Raw genomic sequence first — 17,071 nt, 5'->3', positions numbered from 1 at the left:
TTATCTGAACCAATTTGAATATTGGGGGAAATTTCTCCAGTGTATATGAGGCCTCACAGTAGACTACAATTTCACTGTAAGCAGCTCAAAGCATCATTAAAAGCAGAGTAAAAGCAATGTTAAACACCCTGATTCTTGGGGGATTTTCACCACACTTCACTATTTTCAGTATCTCTGCATAGAAAATCACAAAGTGAGAATTTTTGTAAAATACCATTCATATGAAAGTATCAGCATTCTGTGTATCATATGAAAGTATCACAGCATTCACGGCCAATTACAGACTAAGAAAATCATGTAGGACACAGTATATTAGACAGCCAGCACACTAGAACACCAAGGCCAAGTTTAAAAAATGACTGAAGATGGGTAAATAAATAGGGATGACTCTGAAATAGCAGAATGTAATTAAAATCCCGATAGGCCAGGAAGAGGAGAATTGTTTCCATGTGACTTCCCTTCTCATTTCATTCTATCTTCTTGCAGCTCTCTAATAAATACTGCACAGTGCAAACTTCCACCTTCTAAAGGGATTTTATTTTGCAAGTATTTCACAAATGGTACTTTTGTAATTTTATTTACGATTATCCAGGAAATGCCAGCAGAAAGCAGCTGCCTACAGGCCAGACTTAATAACGGAGTAGTTTGTTAAAAGACTTTTTTCTTGATATCAAAAATGAAGGAGAGGACATTTTAGGGCATGTTTTTCTATATTTCAGTGCAGATTCCTATAGATTCAGACTTTTGGGAAGTTGAGTGGAGAGGTTTTGTGGAGAGACAAAACTGTCGATTGCCTAGCTTCAAGGAACACTACATTCCACATTGTGTGGTCCTGTCTGAATTTTGCATTGATTTTCTCTGCCTATTGATCACTCAGAGAAACAGTTTACTCATTATAAACATTTTTCACACCATCAGGACAGATGCTGCTGCATTACCATATACAGTCGTAAGCTGTGTTTCATATATTAAATTTCCAAACCAAATAGAATTGGCAATTTTTTGGTCTTACTTTCCTGATCTTAGTAGGTTTAAAAATCTGATTAACCTTGCATTAATGGTGGTTGGGGGGTGCATGAGATCACACATTTATAGCCATTATTATAGCCAGTGCTCCAAGGGGCTGAAAGGCACTCAAGTACCAGCCAAGAAAATGGCTGGTAAGGGAGAAAGGGGAGCTCTGTGACACCATTTTTCTCTCCAAACCATTAAGCCCCCTCTCCCTCCAGCTGATACAGCCTGGATTCCACAGGTTTTGGAGGGTTGTGATGGGTGGGGAGGGTCACCTTTGCAAATAGCAGGTCTACATTCATCATCTCTAGAGGAACTCCAGGGATATTCCTAATGTAGTTAATACTGATGGGTCAGCATTACCTCTTGAGGGATCCTAATTCATGCAAGCAAATACCCTCAGGCCTTGTCATGGCTAGGAAAAAAAGATGTCTTCTTGACTCTAGTTAGCTGACTCAAGATAAAATCTTAGTGAAGATAAGCTATATGTTGTTTTCACAGAAGATAGCCATGAAACCATTGTCTCTGGAGTCCATGATTTTTAATGTCTAGCAGAAATAGGAATTTAACTTCTCAGGCTCATCTTTTGAAGGTGTTGTGACCCATTAACAGGTTGGCATATTGGAGAGCATCCTAGTACCCATGGCTGTTCTCATGGTTTGGACAAAGTGTTTTGTTGTTGAATGTAAAATTGTTATGGGTGAGGATGAAATGGATAAGTTTGGCAATGTGTTTGGGGTGGATATCTGAGGATTGTCCATTGCCTTGTAGAAATTTGAGGCAGGCAGCTATGTTGTCATTGTGAGGGATGCTCGTGTATTGGAAAATGACATCCAGGTTAGAGAGGATGGTGTTCTGAGGGAAGATGTAAATATTGCGGAGTTTGGGGAGGAAGTCAGTAGTGTCCTAGAGGAAGCTGACCCTTTGTGCGTGAGTGGTTTGAGGATGGTTTCTAAGCGTCCTGACCATGGCCAGATATGATCAGTCTGCCTGGATTCCCTTGTTTGTGTATTTTGGAAAGCATTTAGAAAGTTCCTGGGGTGGGTTTGTGGGGAATAAGTTTGTAGACTCAGTTGTTCGAGGAAGGATTTCAGGATATCCTTAAATTCCTGTGTGAATTGTGGTGTGGAGTTCTTTATAGTAGTTGGTCCCGGAGTGTTGTCAGTTGGCCTTATTAACGTAGTCATCATGGTTGAGGACTACAATGGCATCCCCTCTGTGGTTAGATTTCAGGGACTGTATGGATGTCCTCTTGGCAGTGGAGAGATTATGGTGAATGTGATGTTTGTTAAAGATTTTGCGGTCAATTTTTTTCCTGAAGCAAATTAGTGTAATGATCAGGACTGTGGTTTCGTCCACACTGTGCTGTTCAGTCAGATTATTCTTTTTTCTTAGGAATGTCAGTGGGAACATGGTAATTATGAGTGGTGTCATTCTTCTTGTGAAAGAATTCTTTGAGGCGGAGATGGCATCCTACACATTCCTATCACAACATGTGGTATACCTCATCCAGTACACTCAATGCCCCAACAACAGTTAGGTGGGTGAAACCAGACAATCGTTATGCTCTCAAATGAACTCACACAGAAGTTTTCTCTCTAATATCCTCGGACTGACATGGCTACAACTATATTGCATATAACTCAAGAACACACCTTTTCCCCCCCTAGTCAAGACAGGGCTTTAAAGTTTGCATTAGAGACCATGAAAGGGCTCCATTCCCTCCACACCCAGCATTTTGTAGTAGCCAGTCATGGACTTGAGAAACATGCTGTAACTAAAGGTTTCTTCCCTTACATTCACTGTGCTTCACAGCATTTTTGCATAGAAAAGCCCCTATACTTAGGCTTTGCTTCCTGGAGCCCTATGTTTGATAGTAAGATACTGTGTTTTGGGGGAAGCATGTTTATATTTACTGGAAACATTCTGTGCCTAGCCATGTTCTTGTTCTCTTGTATTAATTACTACCTGTTATTCAGCTTGTCATCAGTAGAAAGAGTGATTTCTCTTTCCGTTACAGTGATTCAACAGTCACCAGACCTTATCAATATATAATAAGGTGGTGCCAACTGTTCACGTTACCAGATGGCCTTTCTGGCTTGTCACCCAGACGGACTTTTTGATTATGTTGTTAATTCATTTCCATTTTCTAATCATTTTAATAGTTTTAGTACTATATCTTCAACTACTTCTCTTAGCAGAATGCATTTATTATTTCAATTATTTTTCTCTTAAGAATATGAGTACTTGTGGCACCTTAGAGACTAACAAATTTATTAGTCTCTAAGGTGCCACAAGTACTCCTTTTCTTTTTATGGATACAGACTAACACAGCTGCTACTCTGAAACCTGTCTCTTAAGAATGTCTGCCAAGTATATACTTAAGTTAGACTAGCAAAATCAAAGTTACATTTTAATGCCCAGGAGAAAAGCCTAGCAAAAACTTGGAAAAACAAAAACTTTAGATTTTATTATATCCATCGGGCTTTAGGGTTCACCTTAGATTTACTAGTATCCATGGAGACCTTTTAAATACAGTAAAATGTCTACCCTAGGTAAGATTGCCAGCACTTTAGAACAAAGGTTTTGTAAGTAGTGGTTTATAATGCAAGCAGGATTTGGAAAGTACATTTTTTTCTTGTCTTGAAGATAAGACTTATTAAGATGGCATGCCCCCTTGGAGGCAATAACATTTTCTTCAATGCTTCAAGCTTGCAATAATACTTTTTCTTGTAAGAAAGGCAAAAGTAGTTTTTTAACCTAGATGAGATTGATGCTATCTGACCAAATATTGTTCTAGCAGGATATGGATTTAAAGCCAGAACAACTTTCATCCCTGTAAGCACAGAAATCATCACTGCCAATATAAATTGTCAATTTTCACTTGACAATTAGATTTAAAATTTGTGTTTTTTCACTCTGTTCTTTATCCCTTAAAAATAAATATAGTATTTGCTATTTTGGCACTATATTACAATGAATCATAACATCGAGTAAACTAGAAAGATATGAAAGACCTATTAAATCATCTAGTCCATCTCCTTGTCAAAGCAATTTTGCTCCCAAAAATAAATTTTCTATAGTGCCCTCTGTGAAAAGTCTTCAACCACTACTCAAAGGACTGTCACTGTTACTGAGCTAAGGGCACTTCTGACCTCTCCTGGTCTCTTTGAATGCATCCCCTTCTCTCACTCCTCTCAGGATGGAACCATGCAATTCTCCCATTCTCAGACTCTCTAACTTATATCTAGCACCTGCAGGTCTGTTCCTTCCAGAAGCAATGACCATGGTAAACAGTGACCAGACAGCCTTCGTAGAGCAAAGTATTTAATTAGAACAAAAACATTTAAGAAAAAACAGGTTTTAAAACAATAAAACAGACCATACGCATGTTTAGTCTACCAGGTGTCTATCCACATGGGGACCTGGTAGGTCTAAGCTTCCTATAGACCCTCCTGGCAGAGTCCATTCCCTTAACTCTCAAACTGTTTTGTTCCCCATTTCAGGGAGAGTCTCACTTAAAAGCTGCTTGGTCATTTTGATCAACCTCCCCTGCCCACTTTTCTTAAGATCCTTTTGAACTGTTTATAGCCCTTTGATCTCTTAGCTTCCAGCATAGGCAGAACAGCTGTGTTACTTCAGGCTGGGGTCTGGAACTACGCTACTGTCATGGACTTGCCTTCCTCTCTCTCTCTCTCTCTCTCTCTCTCTCACACACACACACACATTAAGCCAGAAAGTCTCATAACCCAATACACAACAACTTCACCTCACTGCCCAGGTCACATAATTGTATGCACATAATTGTATCCACCTTTTCGTGTTCTCTGTATGTATATATATCTTCTTACTATATGCTCCATTTCTATGCATCTGATGAAGTGGGCTGTAGCCCACAAAAGCTTATGCTCAAATACATTTGTTAGTCTCTAAGGTGCCACAAGTACTCCTGTTCTTTTTGTATACACTTTGTAGCTCTCAGTAGTCTTATATCACCCTGCAATTCCATGACCAGCATAGGGACATCCTGCTGGATTTCATAGAAGTCAGCCTAATTTTTCCCTTACTTAATTATATCCCATTATTCCTAGTACCAATCTCATTAATTCTCTGTCATTGTTTATATTTGTAGATAACCATCATATGCCCACCACTTCGCTTAGTAGTTACACCATTCTGTATGCATTTAACTCTTAGTTATTCCTGATGAGTCAAATCCTACAGTTCCCTGATCACTTTTTCTGCTGTTCATTAGTTTGTTAATAGCTTTGCAGAATATAGGCCTTGATCCTGCTTTTATTCAAGTTAATAGCAAATGGGTAAAATGCCCTGCAGGTTTGTAAGGGGAGGAAGGACTCTCCTCCTCCTTCCTGTTCAGGCTGCTTGGACTTCAGTTCTGGGCCATGACTCACACCCACTCCCCAGAACTGGCTGTTTACAGGGTAAGGCGAGTAAGCTGTACTCCTAAAAGCAGTCAAATAATTTAGGGCTTGAATGTACAAACATTCTGTTTGCAGCAAGCTGGGGTGTAAATCTACCCCACTCTAGCCTGCAGCACATTAAGTGTCTGTGTAGACCCTGATGCCATACACCAAAAGTTCTCTAGTGTGCTTTGATCTACTCTCATTGCAAAACAGCATAGATCAAAGCGCACTAGGGAACTTATAGTGCATGGCTGAAAGGTCCACATGGACTGTTAGTGTGTGACAGGCTAGTCTGGGGTAGATTTACACCCTCGCTTGCAGGCAACTTAAGTTCATATAGACAAACCCTTATTCTCCCAAAGAAGTGGAGGAGCAAAGGAGCAATTGGAGAATTGTGACTGAAAACATCAGAATTCTTTCCTGATGTGCCCTCCCTTAACACAAGGCTATGCCTAAATGCTCAGTCTACCCCGAAGTGGGTTTCTAATGGGAGCAGAACTTCCTAGAACTAAACACTGTATTCCAGGAGTGGATGCTCTACTGCTGACTAGAAAATGATTATTTCCCTGCAATGTTATTCAACTACATAGCAGCTCAAAATTGCTGGTCCTTTTCTGCTACCATTTCATATTAAAAGCATGTCTAGTTTTCTGTCAATTGTCACATCCCACCATAGTTCTCTTTCAGGATTACTGCCTTCCAGGTTTCCCCTTCCCATTGGTGCTCTATATTTTCTGTGGTTTTTCCCTAGAAGTATTAGCCAGTAATTTTACAGCAGAATCTCATTTAGGATTTTTGCCCATGTTTCTAATAGGTCTAGGTCTTTCTATTAATCTCTTACATAAGAGGAGGTTCTTCAAGCTGTGCAGTGTGCAGGCGTGCCATGTGCCTGAGTCTGGAAGCATTTCTTAGCAGTGTCCTTTGACTATGGGTTTCCTTGTGCTCCTAGCTGAGGGCATCAGAGGTAGTGTGTGTCAACTTTCTCCAGTCTCCCTCTTACTGTAATGGAATCTAGTCCAAAGCAGAGGAGATGGAGGGTGGATAGTAGAATACAGATAGGGACGACACATCTCAAAGAACCTCCCATTACAGGTAAGTTACTTCCTCCTCTTCTTTGAGTGATGGTTCTTATGTGTATCATACCAGTGATTCGCGAGCAGTGATCAGCATGGAGGTGGGTGTGAGGATGCCAAGAGAAGTGGGGTCTGCAGTACGGCCTGGCCTACGTCGGCATCTGTAGCTGCTGCTTGGGCAATGGCATAGTGTGATGTGAATGTGTGGATGGAGCGCCACATTGCTGCACAATAGATGTCTTGCCAAGCCAAATCCACCAGTGAGACTGATGTGGTGGCTTGTACTCATGTAGAGTGATCCATGATTCTAACAGATGGGCATGGGTTGGGTTGGTTGTAGCATTCACAGATGCACCTGAGACCCTCTTGGCGATCTGTTGGGATGAGAGGGCTTGACCCTTGGACCATTTGGCAATGGCCAAAAATAGTTTTGGTGATGTGCGAAAGGGTCAAGTCTGTGGATGTAGAATGCCAGTGCCTGGCATACGCCAAGGGAGTGCAAGGCTCTGTCATTAGGGGAAGTGTGTGGTATAGGGTGGAGAACCAGCAGGCAGATGCACTCAGTTAGATGGAACTCAGACACCACTTTTGGGAAGAATTTAGGTTGCAGCCGTAAGGACACCTTGTCCTTGAAGAATATTGTGTAGGGAGCGTCTGCTCTCATGGCCGCGAGTTCACTTTCTCACCTGGCCAAGTTAATGGCTACTAAGAAAGTCACTTTCATTGAGAGGTGAGAAAGGGAGTGTGTTGTTACCAGCTCAAAGTGTGGCTTCATGAGGGCAGAGAGAACAAGATTAAGATGCCGTGGTGGTGTAGGCTTCAGTGCTGGTGGAAAGGTATTGAGTAAATCTTTCATGAAGCGGATGCTGGTGGAGTACGTAAACACCAATGCACCATCCATGAGACGAAGAAAGGCACTGAGTGCTGTGAGGTGCATTTGAATAGAAGTGAGGGCCAAGCCCGACATCTTGAGAGTGAGGAAGTAGTCGAGGCTGACTGGAAGAGACACAATGCTCAGTGAATGGCAGTGGCAGTGAGCCCGTGCTGTGAAGCCTCTCTATTTAGCTTGGTAGCAGGCTCTGGTGGATTCTCTCCTGCTTTGGTAAGGATTTGTTAAGCTGGAGTAGAGCATGCATGGTCTAACCTTGACACCCATCCAAATACCAGGCTGAGATGTGAAGAGGACCCAGATTGAGATGATGGAGCCTCCCCCAGTCTTGTGTGAGCAGATTTGGGAGTGTGCAGCAGCATTGTGATATGCGGGTGGAGAGTCTGAAGAGGTTTGTGAACCAGAACTGATGGGGCCATGAGTATGACAGTGGCTCTGTCCCGGTAAATCTTGCATAGCACCTGCGGCAGGAGAGGAATGGGGAAAAAGACAGTGAAGCTCACCTATCTCATTGCCTTGAGAACCCTCCCTCAGTGCTCCTCTCAAGCAATAGAAGGGGACTTTCTGTCCTTGTGAGTAGCAAAGAGGTCCCATCAGGGGGTGCCCCACTTGATGAAGAGGTACAGAAGCATAGTGTCATGTTGCTCCCACTCGTGATTGAAGTTCAGAGTCCTGCTGAGCATGTTGGCCAGGGGATTCTGGGTGCCAGGTAGGTTGGCAGCTTGAAGTATCATGTGGTTCTTGATGCACCAGTTCCAAAGCCAGACCCACTCAGAGCAGCCTGGGTTTCATCACTTCCTCCATCTGGTATTTATGAAAGTGAAGATCGCAAACTTCCCGGGTCTGGGACAGGAAGGATTTGCTAATGGTGCCGTGAGCTCTGACGTGTGCCTTGTCACGGCAGTAGAGGCACCGTTGGTGCTCATCACTCACAGAGATGGAGCGCAAGCAGGAAACAGCTTTTGAAGCCTGGAATCTGGGCCACAGTCCCTGAGGGGGGGATGACAGAGGAGGAAATACAGTCCCTGACCAGGGAAAGAAGGAGAACTATACTCACTATACTAACTTAGATAACTTACACTAAAAAAAAACTGGGGAGGCATTGACCCCTCACTACTTCTTATACCCTCAGCTGGGAGCATGAGGAGATGCGCTATGCAGGTGTGGGTCAACAGACTTGCTAAGAAACACTTCCGGACTCAGGTGCATGGCACACATGCACACCCACATGTGGAATACACGGGGAACTATCACTCGAAGAACTACTGATATTTGCAAGTCCTTCAATTTAGTATTCTTTGTGAATCTTATTAACACATTGTTTACACCCTCCTCCAGGGTGTCGCTGAAAATATGATATAGGATTGCCCTTGTCACCCACCCCTAAGGTGACCAGATGTCCCGATTTTATAGGGACAGTCCCGATTTTTGGGTCTTTTTCTTATATAGGCTCCTATTACCCCCCTCCCCCAGTCCCAATTTTTCACATTTGCTGTCTGGTCACCCTACCCACCCCTGAGATACTCCATTAGATGTTTCTACCATATATCACTATCCTTTGGTCATTGTATTTAGCATACATTCAGTTCACATAATGTTCCTCTCCAATTCAATATAAACTAATGTTACAGTCAGATTTTGTGACATGCAATATCAAATGCTTATAATCAAGCATATTTACGAAGTTCCCCACTAAATTTGTATTTCAATTAAAAAAAATCCCTTCCAAATGTATTTTATTAATTCATGGTACCTTTTGCTCATGCTTCTATTTTTTCAGAGTATTTTCCCCTTAATAGTTACTTTATTAATTTACTAGCGCTAGAAAGTATAGGATGGTAACTGCCGGGCTCTTTCCTTTTTTGAAAAAACAGTACTAGGTTTGTTTTTCCTCAGTCTTTCAGAACCTCTCTGGTCTTTGGTACCTCTCCCATACAGAAGTGTCTGTGCTGCGATATGTTCAGGGTAGTACGTATATGGAGTATACACTCCACCTCTGAACAAACAAAACCTTTCATTCAGCATCAGATGCAGGCATATGATTTTACAAAAGTTCCATTAATGCTAAAAGTAACATTAAATAAAATGTATTGTTGTTCTTCATCATCTTATTTTCACTTACAGTTTATCTACTTTAACCTCACTTTGCAACGTCCTCTCTGAGTTATTGAAAAATTACTGTAATTACAATATAAAGCAGTAATTTTCCTTTGCCTGGAAACTTCTCATTTTATGTGCAGTGTTCCTGAAATTTCAAAGAACATAGATTGTCCATAAGTTTTTTTTAGAAGTCAAACAAATCTAATAATCATGAAAACTGCTTTATTCAAATCAAGAAAACAGAAGTCCAGAACAAATAAATATGACATGCCTTCATTGCTGAAATCATATAACATTGCAATAAAGGGTTATACAAAACTTATTGCATATTCTCACTGAGTTCGTCCCCCAGGGCACCATCTAGGCCCTGTCTGAGTCTCTGGTCTGCGATGTACGGGTGTTCCACAACACCAGTCCGGTCGTAAGAGCCTCAGCCCTTTCCAAAGTATCAACAAATACAAAAATTAATGAATTCAAATAGCTTGTCCCACAGGTGTGGTAAAGCTCTCTTCCTTCAGAGGGCTTCTGTTAAGCCAGCTAGGCTCACAGGCTAACATAGTCCTGTCAAAGATGGATCAGCATCAGGCCCTCCCTTCCTTCAGGCAGTGGTTGCCTGAGGAGTTCTTGCCTTCAGCCTGCCCTCTCTCCATGAGCAGAAGAACAGAGGTCTGCTCTCCTCTCTGGTCTGCCACCAGCAGTGCTGTGCTTTAAGCTCCTTCCTCCAAGTCTGACATCTGTCACAGGTGTGGACAGGGCCAACTGAGCCCACAACAGCTCATTAACACTGTGTTGCCCACTGTGGGGTTTGTATACAAACTGTAAGCAAACTGAAGGCAGGACTGTAATATTTATGCTGGTACTACCTTATACCACAAGAAGTCCCACTGAAGTCAATGGAGCTGATTATGGAATTCATTGGCTACATATTCATAAGTACACATTCATTGTGAGAAACGATATCACAACCTGGTCCTGAGTATTTAGCCAAGACATCTTGAGATACATTTTCAGAGCATCTGTGCATGCACAAATCACATGCAATTTGTGGCATGTGTACAGTACTTCCTATAAACAACTCTCTTGCACGGTTCAGGGTAGTTACCCAATGGGAAAAAAATGTAAAAATGTTTAATAGCTACTAAGCCAGTTCATAAATATGTTACAATATCTACTCCTGTTTGAATCTTCCATCTGAGAAATATTGTACGGTACCTAAGACACAACAGTGAAATGCAAGGTAGAACAAATAAATACTCAGGGATAAATGTTTTCAGCTTCCAAAAAATGATTTTGTATCAATTACTAGCATAGGTCACCTTCAACTTTTGTATTACAGAAAGCTCTTATTTTTATGCATAGTTCTTATCTGACAAAAGGGTTCATACTTTCCTTTAGGATAAAAAACAAATGGTATTGAAACTCCTGCAAGTCCCTTAGCTCATGCATTATGTTGAGAGACCCAGAGTATTAGTGCAGGAAACAAAGAGTTCACAGAAGAAACTGAAGGCTGTTATGGTTGATATATACCATTAGAATGTCCCTCATCTTCCCAGTGTTACAGCCAGGAGGGAGACATGGATCCTTGAACAGACCTCTATGTTCATGGGCCTTTGATTGATTAGATCTTTTTTTAGAAAAAAAACAAAAACAAAATGAGAAATACCAATCTGCTATTGCAAATGGATTAAATGGCATGCTCACATTTTTCAAATTGTAGTTACATGTTCAAAATAGCTGTGCAGTCCTGAGGTCTATTTAAAATAATTTGCATCTTTCTGTATAAATGGTTTTGAGAGAGAGAGAGCGAGAGAGAGAGAGATCTCAGAAGTTACTTTAACAGCAAGTCTCCTTGGTTGCTCTGTCCTAAAAACCTTTTCTGTGTTTGCTGTAAGAAAGATCAATGTTAATTTTACAAAGTCTTTGAGTTAATGTATTTTAAAATGTAATGCTATTATTTCAAAAAAAAATCAGTCATGTGTTAATGTTTTAAAGGTTAACTTTGTGAACCTTTGTATTTCTCACTTCCAGCCAGGAGTAGAAGAGGAAAGCCTAATAAACAAACTAACACTTCCATCCAAGGCTCTCAAAGAGATTTACAAACATTTAGTAAGTCAGTATCATAACACCTCTGTGACGTGGGTAACTTATCAGCCTTGTTTGACAGATGGCTGAACTGAAAGAGAGAGAATAAGGGGGAAACCCTGACCCTATTGAAGTCAATGGGAGTTCTGCCATTGACTTCAATGGGGCCGGAATTTCACCTTAAATGACTGCCTAATGTCACACAGGTGATCTGTGTTTGAATCATTAGACAACAGGCCCAGTCTGTCAAAAAGTTTTTATTTCCAGTACTAGCAAACCAAAGAAGCCCTAGAAATCCTGGGTCAATGCATTCTCCAACCACCTTCAAAACTCAAAGGGGTTCAGATAATTTTGGGTTAGAAACCAAACCGAATCCAGCCTTTGAACTTTCTCCACCAACTGATTATCATAAGGTCCATTGTGACAACTATTGCAAAAACCTCATCTAAATCCACCAACTGCTGCATCTGAACCAATGGAATCCTTTATGTTTTAGGTTCCTTTCCTGCTTGTTCAAGCTGGTATTCCAAACTGTCTGTCGCACTAGCAGAGCTGCTACTATGTACTTCTTAAAATAACCTCCTTCAATAGTACCACCAAACATAATTCAGTACAAGTGCCTTTTGGGTTGTGTATGAGAGCTGCACAATGCATATGGCTGTATCGGGTAGCATCATTGCTCATAAGGGAATGACAGACTCACTAAGACAAATAGCAGGAATTAATCTCCATTCAGTTTTCATGCCAAAACTCAAGCTGATTTCTCCTTGCAAGCTACATTTTTCAAAAATAATCTGTTAATATAACCAGTTACTTCAGCATTCCTTGTTGCTGGGCAGATAGGTAGTGTACAGGCAATAAAATGCTTGTCCTACCAAAGAGCAGCCCCCCATGTTCAGCAATGAATGAAGCTTCCACAGTGGTTTTAATGATTTCTACTTTAAAATATTCTCTCTCCTACCAGAAGAAAACTACTAATGTTCTATTTGGGTAAATCATTGTGCCAAGAAACATGCATCATAATCATTCAACCTTCAGTAGAATAATTGAATGTGGGGGGGTTTCATCATAGCTATGTAAGGGATCCGGAGATATTTCTTAACAGCAGTAAAGTAACTCCAGGGAGTACAGTTAACATGATTATCATCAGACAATTACTGTCTAGCTACTGAAAGATAGGAGACCTGGAGCTGCATCACTGTATCATAACACCTACAGTAAGAAGTTTGATTATCACTTAACACCTGCCTGTTTATCCTATTTTACTGCTTACCTTTATGGAATACAATGTGATAAAGGGAGAAGAGCTTGTCTCTTTCACCAACAGAAGTCAGTCCAATAAAAGATATTACCTCGTCCATGTTGTCTCTCCCATATCCTGGGACCAACACAGCTACAGCAACATTGCAAACATCTATTATACTTGAATTATTTATTTATGAAATGTCTGGCAAGACTAGAGGTCACCAAAATACTTCTCTTGTGTTTTTATTCCTATAATTATATGAATTGTGAACAGAGTTTGTGTGCCAAAATTAAATGGCTACATACACCCATCTGTGGGGAATTCTGCAACTGAGTTTTACTTCTTAGATCCGTATTTATTCAAAAAGTCATCAAATACAGAGTTAAAGGGCCCTGCCTTCCTGTAGGTTGGTTGCACAAACCAGCCCTAAAGCTGGGTTAACTGGCCTTTAAAAGTTGATTCAGGCGGTACAGCTCCAGCAGAACAGTTTGTATGCGACTGCCTCCTCTTCCCACATCCCCTTCCCCTGCCCACGGGGGCCTGGGCAGCTACATGAGGAGCAGGCCCAGCAAAGCCCTCTGTCAGAATGATATCTCATTCCATAGGCTGCTTTACTTTACCCCAGATGGCTTCACGATTCAGGGGATGCGATGGTAACTTAGAGACACAAGCACCTCCGTTTCATAGCAGAATCTGGGCCAAGGTTGAAAAATTGACTTTTATTCTGCATTTGCTGATGTTTATTTTCTGAAATTCAATGTACCTTACTAATCCCTTCATCCCTACTGTTTTCTGTTTAGTATTCATAGGGAGACCAATAATCCACCTCGTCCAACATGATGAAACTGCTAGCCCTTTATAGTGGACAATTATGCAATGCCATGCCAGTTTGGAAGTTTCTTCCATATGCCAAGTTGTTAGTGGTTAGCTTATGTCCTGAAACATAAGGTACAATATCCCATATACTTTTTTATTCTAATTAATATCACTGTAGGTGACTATTATCCTCTGTTAAATCTATTAAATTATCTCATCATTTTCTAAAAATCTTACTAAGCTCTTTGCTCCATTACATGTTGTGGCAATGGGTTCCACAGAGTAATCAAGTTAGGTGAAAAAAAACCTCCTAGAGTTAAATTTTTTCCAGAGATTACTGGTGAGGGGATGGCAGATATGGTAGAATAACAGCAATAGTGTTGCATCAGGAAGCAAAAAAGCTAGAGTAGCAAGGGAAGGCGAAGAACAGTAAGGGGGTGTCGGGGATTGGAAGCAAGAGACGAACCGGAGAGACAAATGACCAAACAACTTGCTATTCTTCTCCTCCCTTGCTGATAAAAGGGTTGCAGCAACAAGGGAGTTTATACTGCAGTTTCTTATTCAGCATTAAGCTGGCAGGTCAGGTTCAAATGATTCATGGAGGTTTTTTCACAGTAAATTCATTTGCTGTATATTAGGCTTCATTCCTAGCAATAGTTTAACACTCTTCTCAGTGTTGGCTGGAAGCAGTGGCTCGAGATGTGTTTACAGTGATTTCAAAGCTAAAAGGCAGGCTTGCCACTCTCAGTGACCTCCAAAGTGAGTAGAATTGCAAACAATAAATACTGAATTTAATTCAGCACCCAGTATGCTGTTAATATTCCACATGCGTGATCTGTGAGCAGGACAGGGATGTGAAAAGAACTGAATATGCATGAGTGGAGTTCTCTAATCCTAATTTCAAAAGGTAAAATATTATTTTCGCATTGACAATAACATGTAGCTCATTTAGATCCAAGAGTATTTTGGGTTTCTTCCAAGTACGATGGCCAGACGGTGATGTGCAAAAAGCTCATTAGAAACTGTAAACCAAACAAAGAACCACTGTTCTTTGTCAGCCTCTAGTAATCCTTAGGATGCTATTGGCCAAGATCACATGACTCATTAGCTATAGCAGGTATAACACAGCAAGCTCTGTGTGAACAACCAACTTGAACAAATGGGTCACCTTATGATGGTTATCTTATACTTTTTCCACCACCTACTGTTTGTTGCTCTCATCCATTGTGTCTTGCCTTGTATGTAGACTGTAAGGCAATGTTGTGTCTTGTCTTGTCTTGATACTTGAAAAGGTGGTGGTGTCAAACCAACCGTAAATGAAAATTATTGATCTTGTGGACAGATTGACTTGACTGATATGGAGTCTCAAAAATTCAAGGCACAGGCAATGGTATTCCAGGACCATTGGCTCAAGTTTTGTATGTTTAAATATCGTTTGTAAACCCTCCAAGCAGGGGATGTTATAATATCACTAGAATCCTTGGAATTCAGCAAACTACCAGACAATTAATTGGGTCCAGTGTGTGACCAAGTGGGTTAAACAGCTTGGATAAGGGGACAGGCAAACAGAGACAACCCGTACCTGCCGATTGTGGGAGGGGGAAGGCAGAATGGGGGCAGTGACTTCAGCAGATGTCACTGGCCATGCTGAGTCCATGTGAGCATGCTCAGTACAAGCCAAGCAGCAAATCTGGGGTTGGGGAGGCACATGACCCTGCGTTCCCGCTATGTGTTGCTTCTGTAGGCAAACCTCAGCCTAAATCCTACCTATGATCAACAGCAATTGATCCCACATTATTAGGGCTACAATTGTGTCATGGAAGTCATGGATTCGGTAACTTCCAGAGACCTCCATGACTTGAGCCCGCAGCGCCTGGGAGCTGCAGGGTCCCCCCATCGCCCACGGTGGCTGGGAGCTGCCGGTAGCGGTCAGGGCGCCCCAGGAGCTGGCAGCCACTGCGGGCAGTGAGGACACCATGGAGGGGTGGCAGGGGTGCCCCGCAGCTGGGAGCCATGGGCTGGGCTACTCAGGGGAAGTACAGGTGCAGGTGCCCTGAACTATGGCACAGAGCGCACATTGTCAGCCTCTGCATCCTCTGCATGAGGGAAGGGCATTGGAGATAATGTGTAAGGCTAAGATTTTTGTCATGCATATTTTTAGTAAAAGTCATGGATAGGTCACGGGCTTCCGTGAAGTTTTTTTATTGCCCGTGAACTGTCCGTGATTTTTACTAAAAACACCTGCACTTCCCCTGAGTAGCCCAGCAAGGGCCCCACTCAGGCTTCCAGATCCCCACTTTTTTGGGTGCTAACCCTGCATCTCACTCCCTTCTGACTGAGATAGTTCCAGTTTGCACAGTTCCCTGCCTTCACTGTGTTGTTCCCAGCAGAGACAGGCTGCCCAAGCACACCTGCTTGCTTTCTCCTCAGAGGCAATTAATAGTAATTGTTACAGTTACACGATGCCACACAGCACTGTCTATGCAAGCCTAATTTATTTTTTAAGGTAAAAGCTCTTCAGAGAAGCAATTAAAAACTAATAAAAGAAGCTAAACACATGCTAATACGCTTACCAAACACCATCCCAGCTCTAACATGGGCTCTGGCAGAAGCATGTCCTTCAGCACCCCACTCAGTGGGTTTCCTTTGTGGTCACAAATTCACCATAGCTTCAGCTCAGAACAAGCCCACTCATAACATAGTTAGTCCATCCTTGATACAGTTAAGGAATCTCTGATCTGGAGTTTCTAGAGCAAGTCATTAGTAGATAATGGGATTTCCTCACCAGCGCATAGCTTCAAAGGGTGGATTCAAAGTGGGCCATTTGCATTCCCCTCTACACCCAGCTAAGTCCTAGGGACCCACTTCCTAAAAGTTCTTTGAAGTTCCTAATACCTTCCCGAGACTGAATATATACATACAATTCCACAATAACACAAACAATTGCAAAGGACCCCCGAAGATATTAAACCTAATTCAACAAAGTTCAACCTAATTCCATAAAGTTCATTCAGGATATTGCAGGAAACTGTCAGTCTGTCACACGCTGTCTGTGTAAGAATTAAGCCACCCTTTGTTCTAAAACCACCAGGAATGGTGACAGCGATCTCCAAGACCTGCACTCAAATTTATCCTAGGAACTGACCACTCTGCCAAGTCTGTTGGCATAGGCGCCAACTCCATGAGTGCTCCAGGGCTGGAGCACCCATGGGAAAAAAAAATAGTAGGTGCTCAGCACCCATCGGTGGGCCCCATCAATCAGCTCCTCCCCCTCCTCCCCAGCACCTCCCACCCGCTGCTGATCAGCTGTTCTGCGACAGGAAGGAGGCACTGGGGGAGGGAGAAGAGCGGGGGTAGGAAGAGGCTGGGTGAGGGTGGGGCACACTTGCAGGAGGGTGCAGAACAGGACAGGAAGAGGCGGGGCAGAGAT

The 17,071-nt window shown here is 42.1% G+C and overlaps 1 protein-coding gene across 1 annotated transcript in view; it reads left to right on the top strand.

The window, feature by feature from the left end:
- LOC144272375 (von Willebrand factor D and EGF domain-containing protein-like) overlaps window positions 1-1,992 on the top strand; it is a 218,268-nt gene extending 216,276 nt beyond the window's left edge. The window contains 1 exon segment of the mRNA XM_077830375.1: window positions 1,783-1,992. Coding sequence (XP_077686501.1) covers window positions 1,783-1,992 — 210 coding nt within the window.
- Window positions 1,993-17,071: the final 15,079 nt, after the last annotated feature.

This window comes from Eretmochelys imbricata, chromosome 11 (assembly GCF_965152235.1).
Source record: "Eretmochelys imbricata isolate rEreImb1 chromosome 11, rEreImb1.hap1, whole genome shotgun sequence".
In the NCBI taxonomy this organism is placed as follows: domain Eukaryota; kingdom Metazoa; phylum Chordata; order Testudines; family Cheloniidae; genus Eretmochelys; species Eretmochelys imbricata.
The sequence above is the reverse complement of the archived record's forward strand: the minus strand, read 5'-3'. Positions and strand labels throughout refer to the sequence as shown.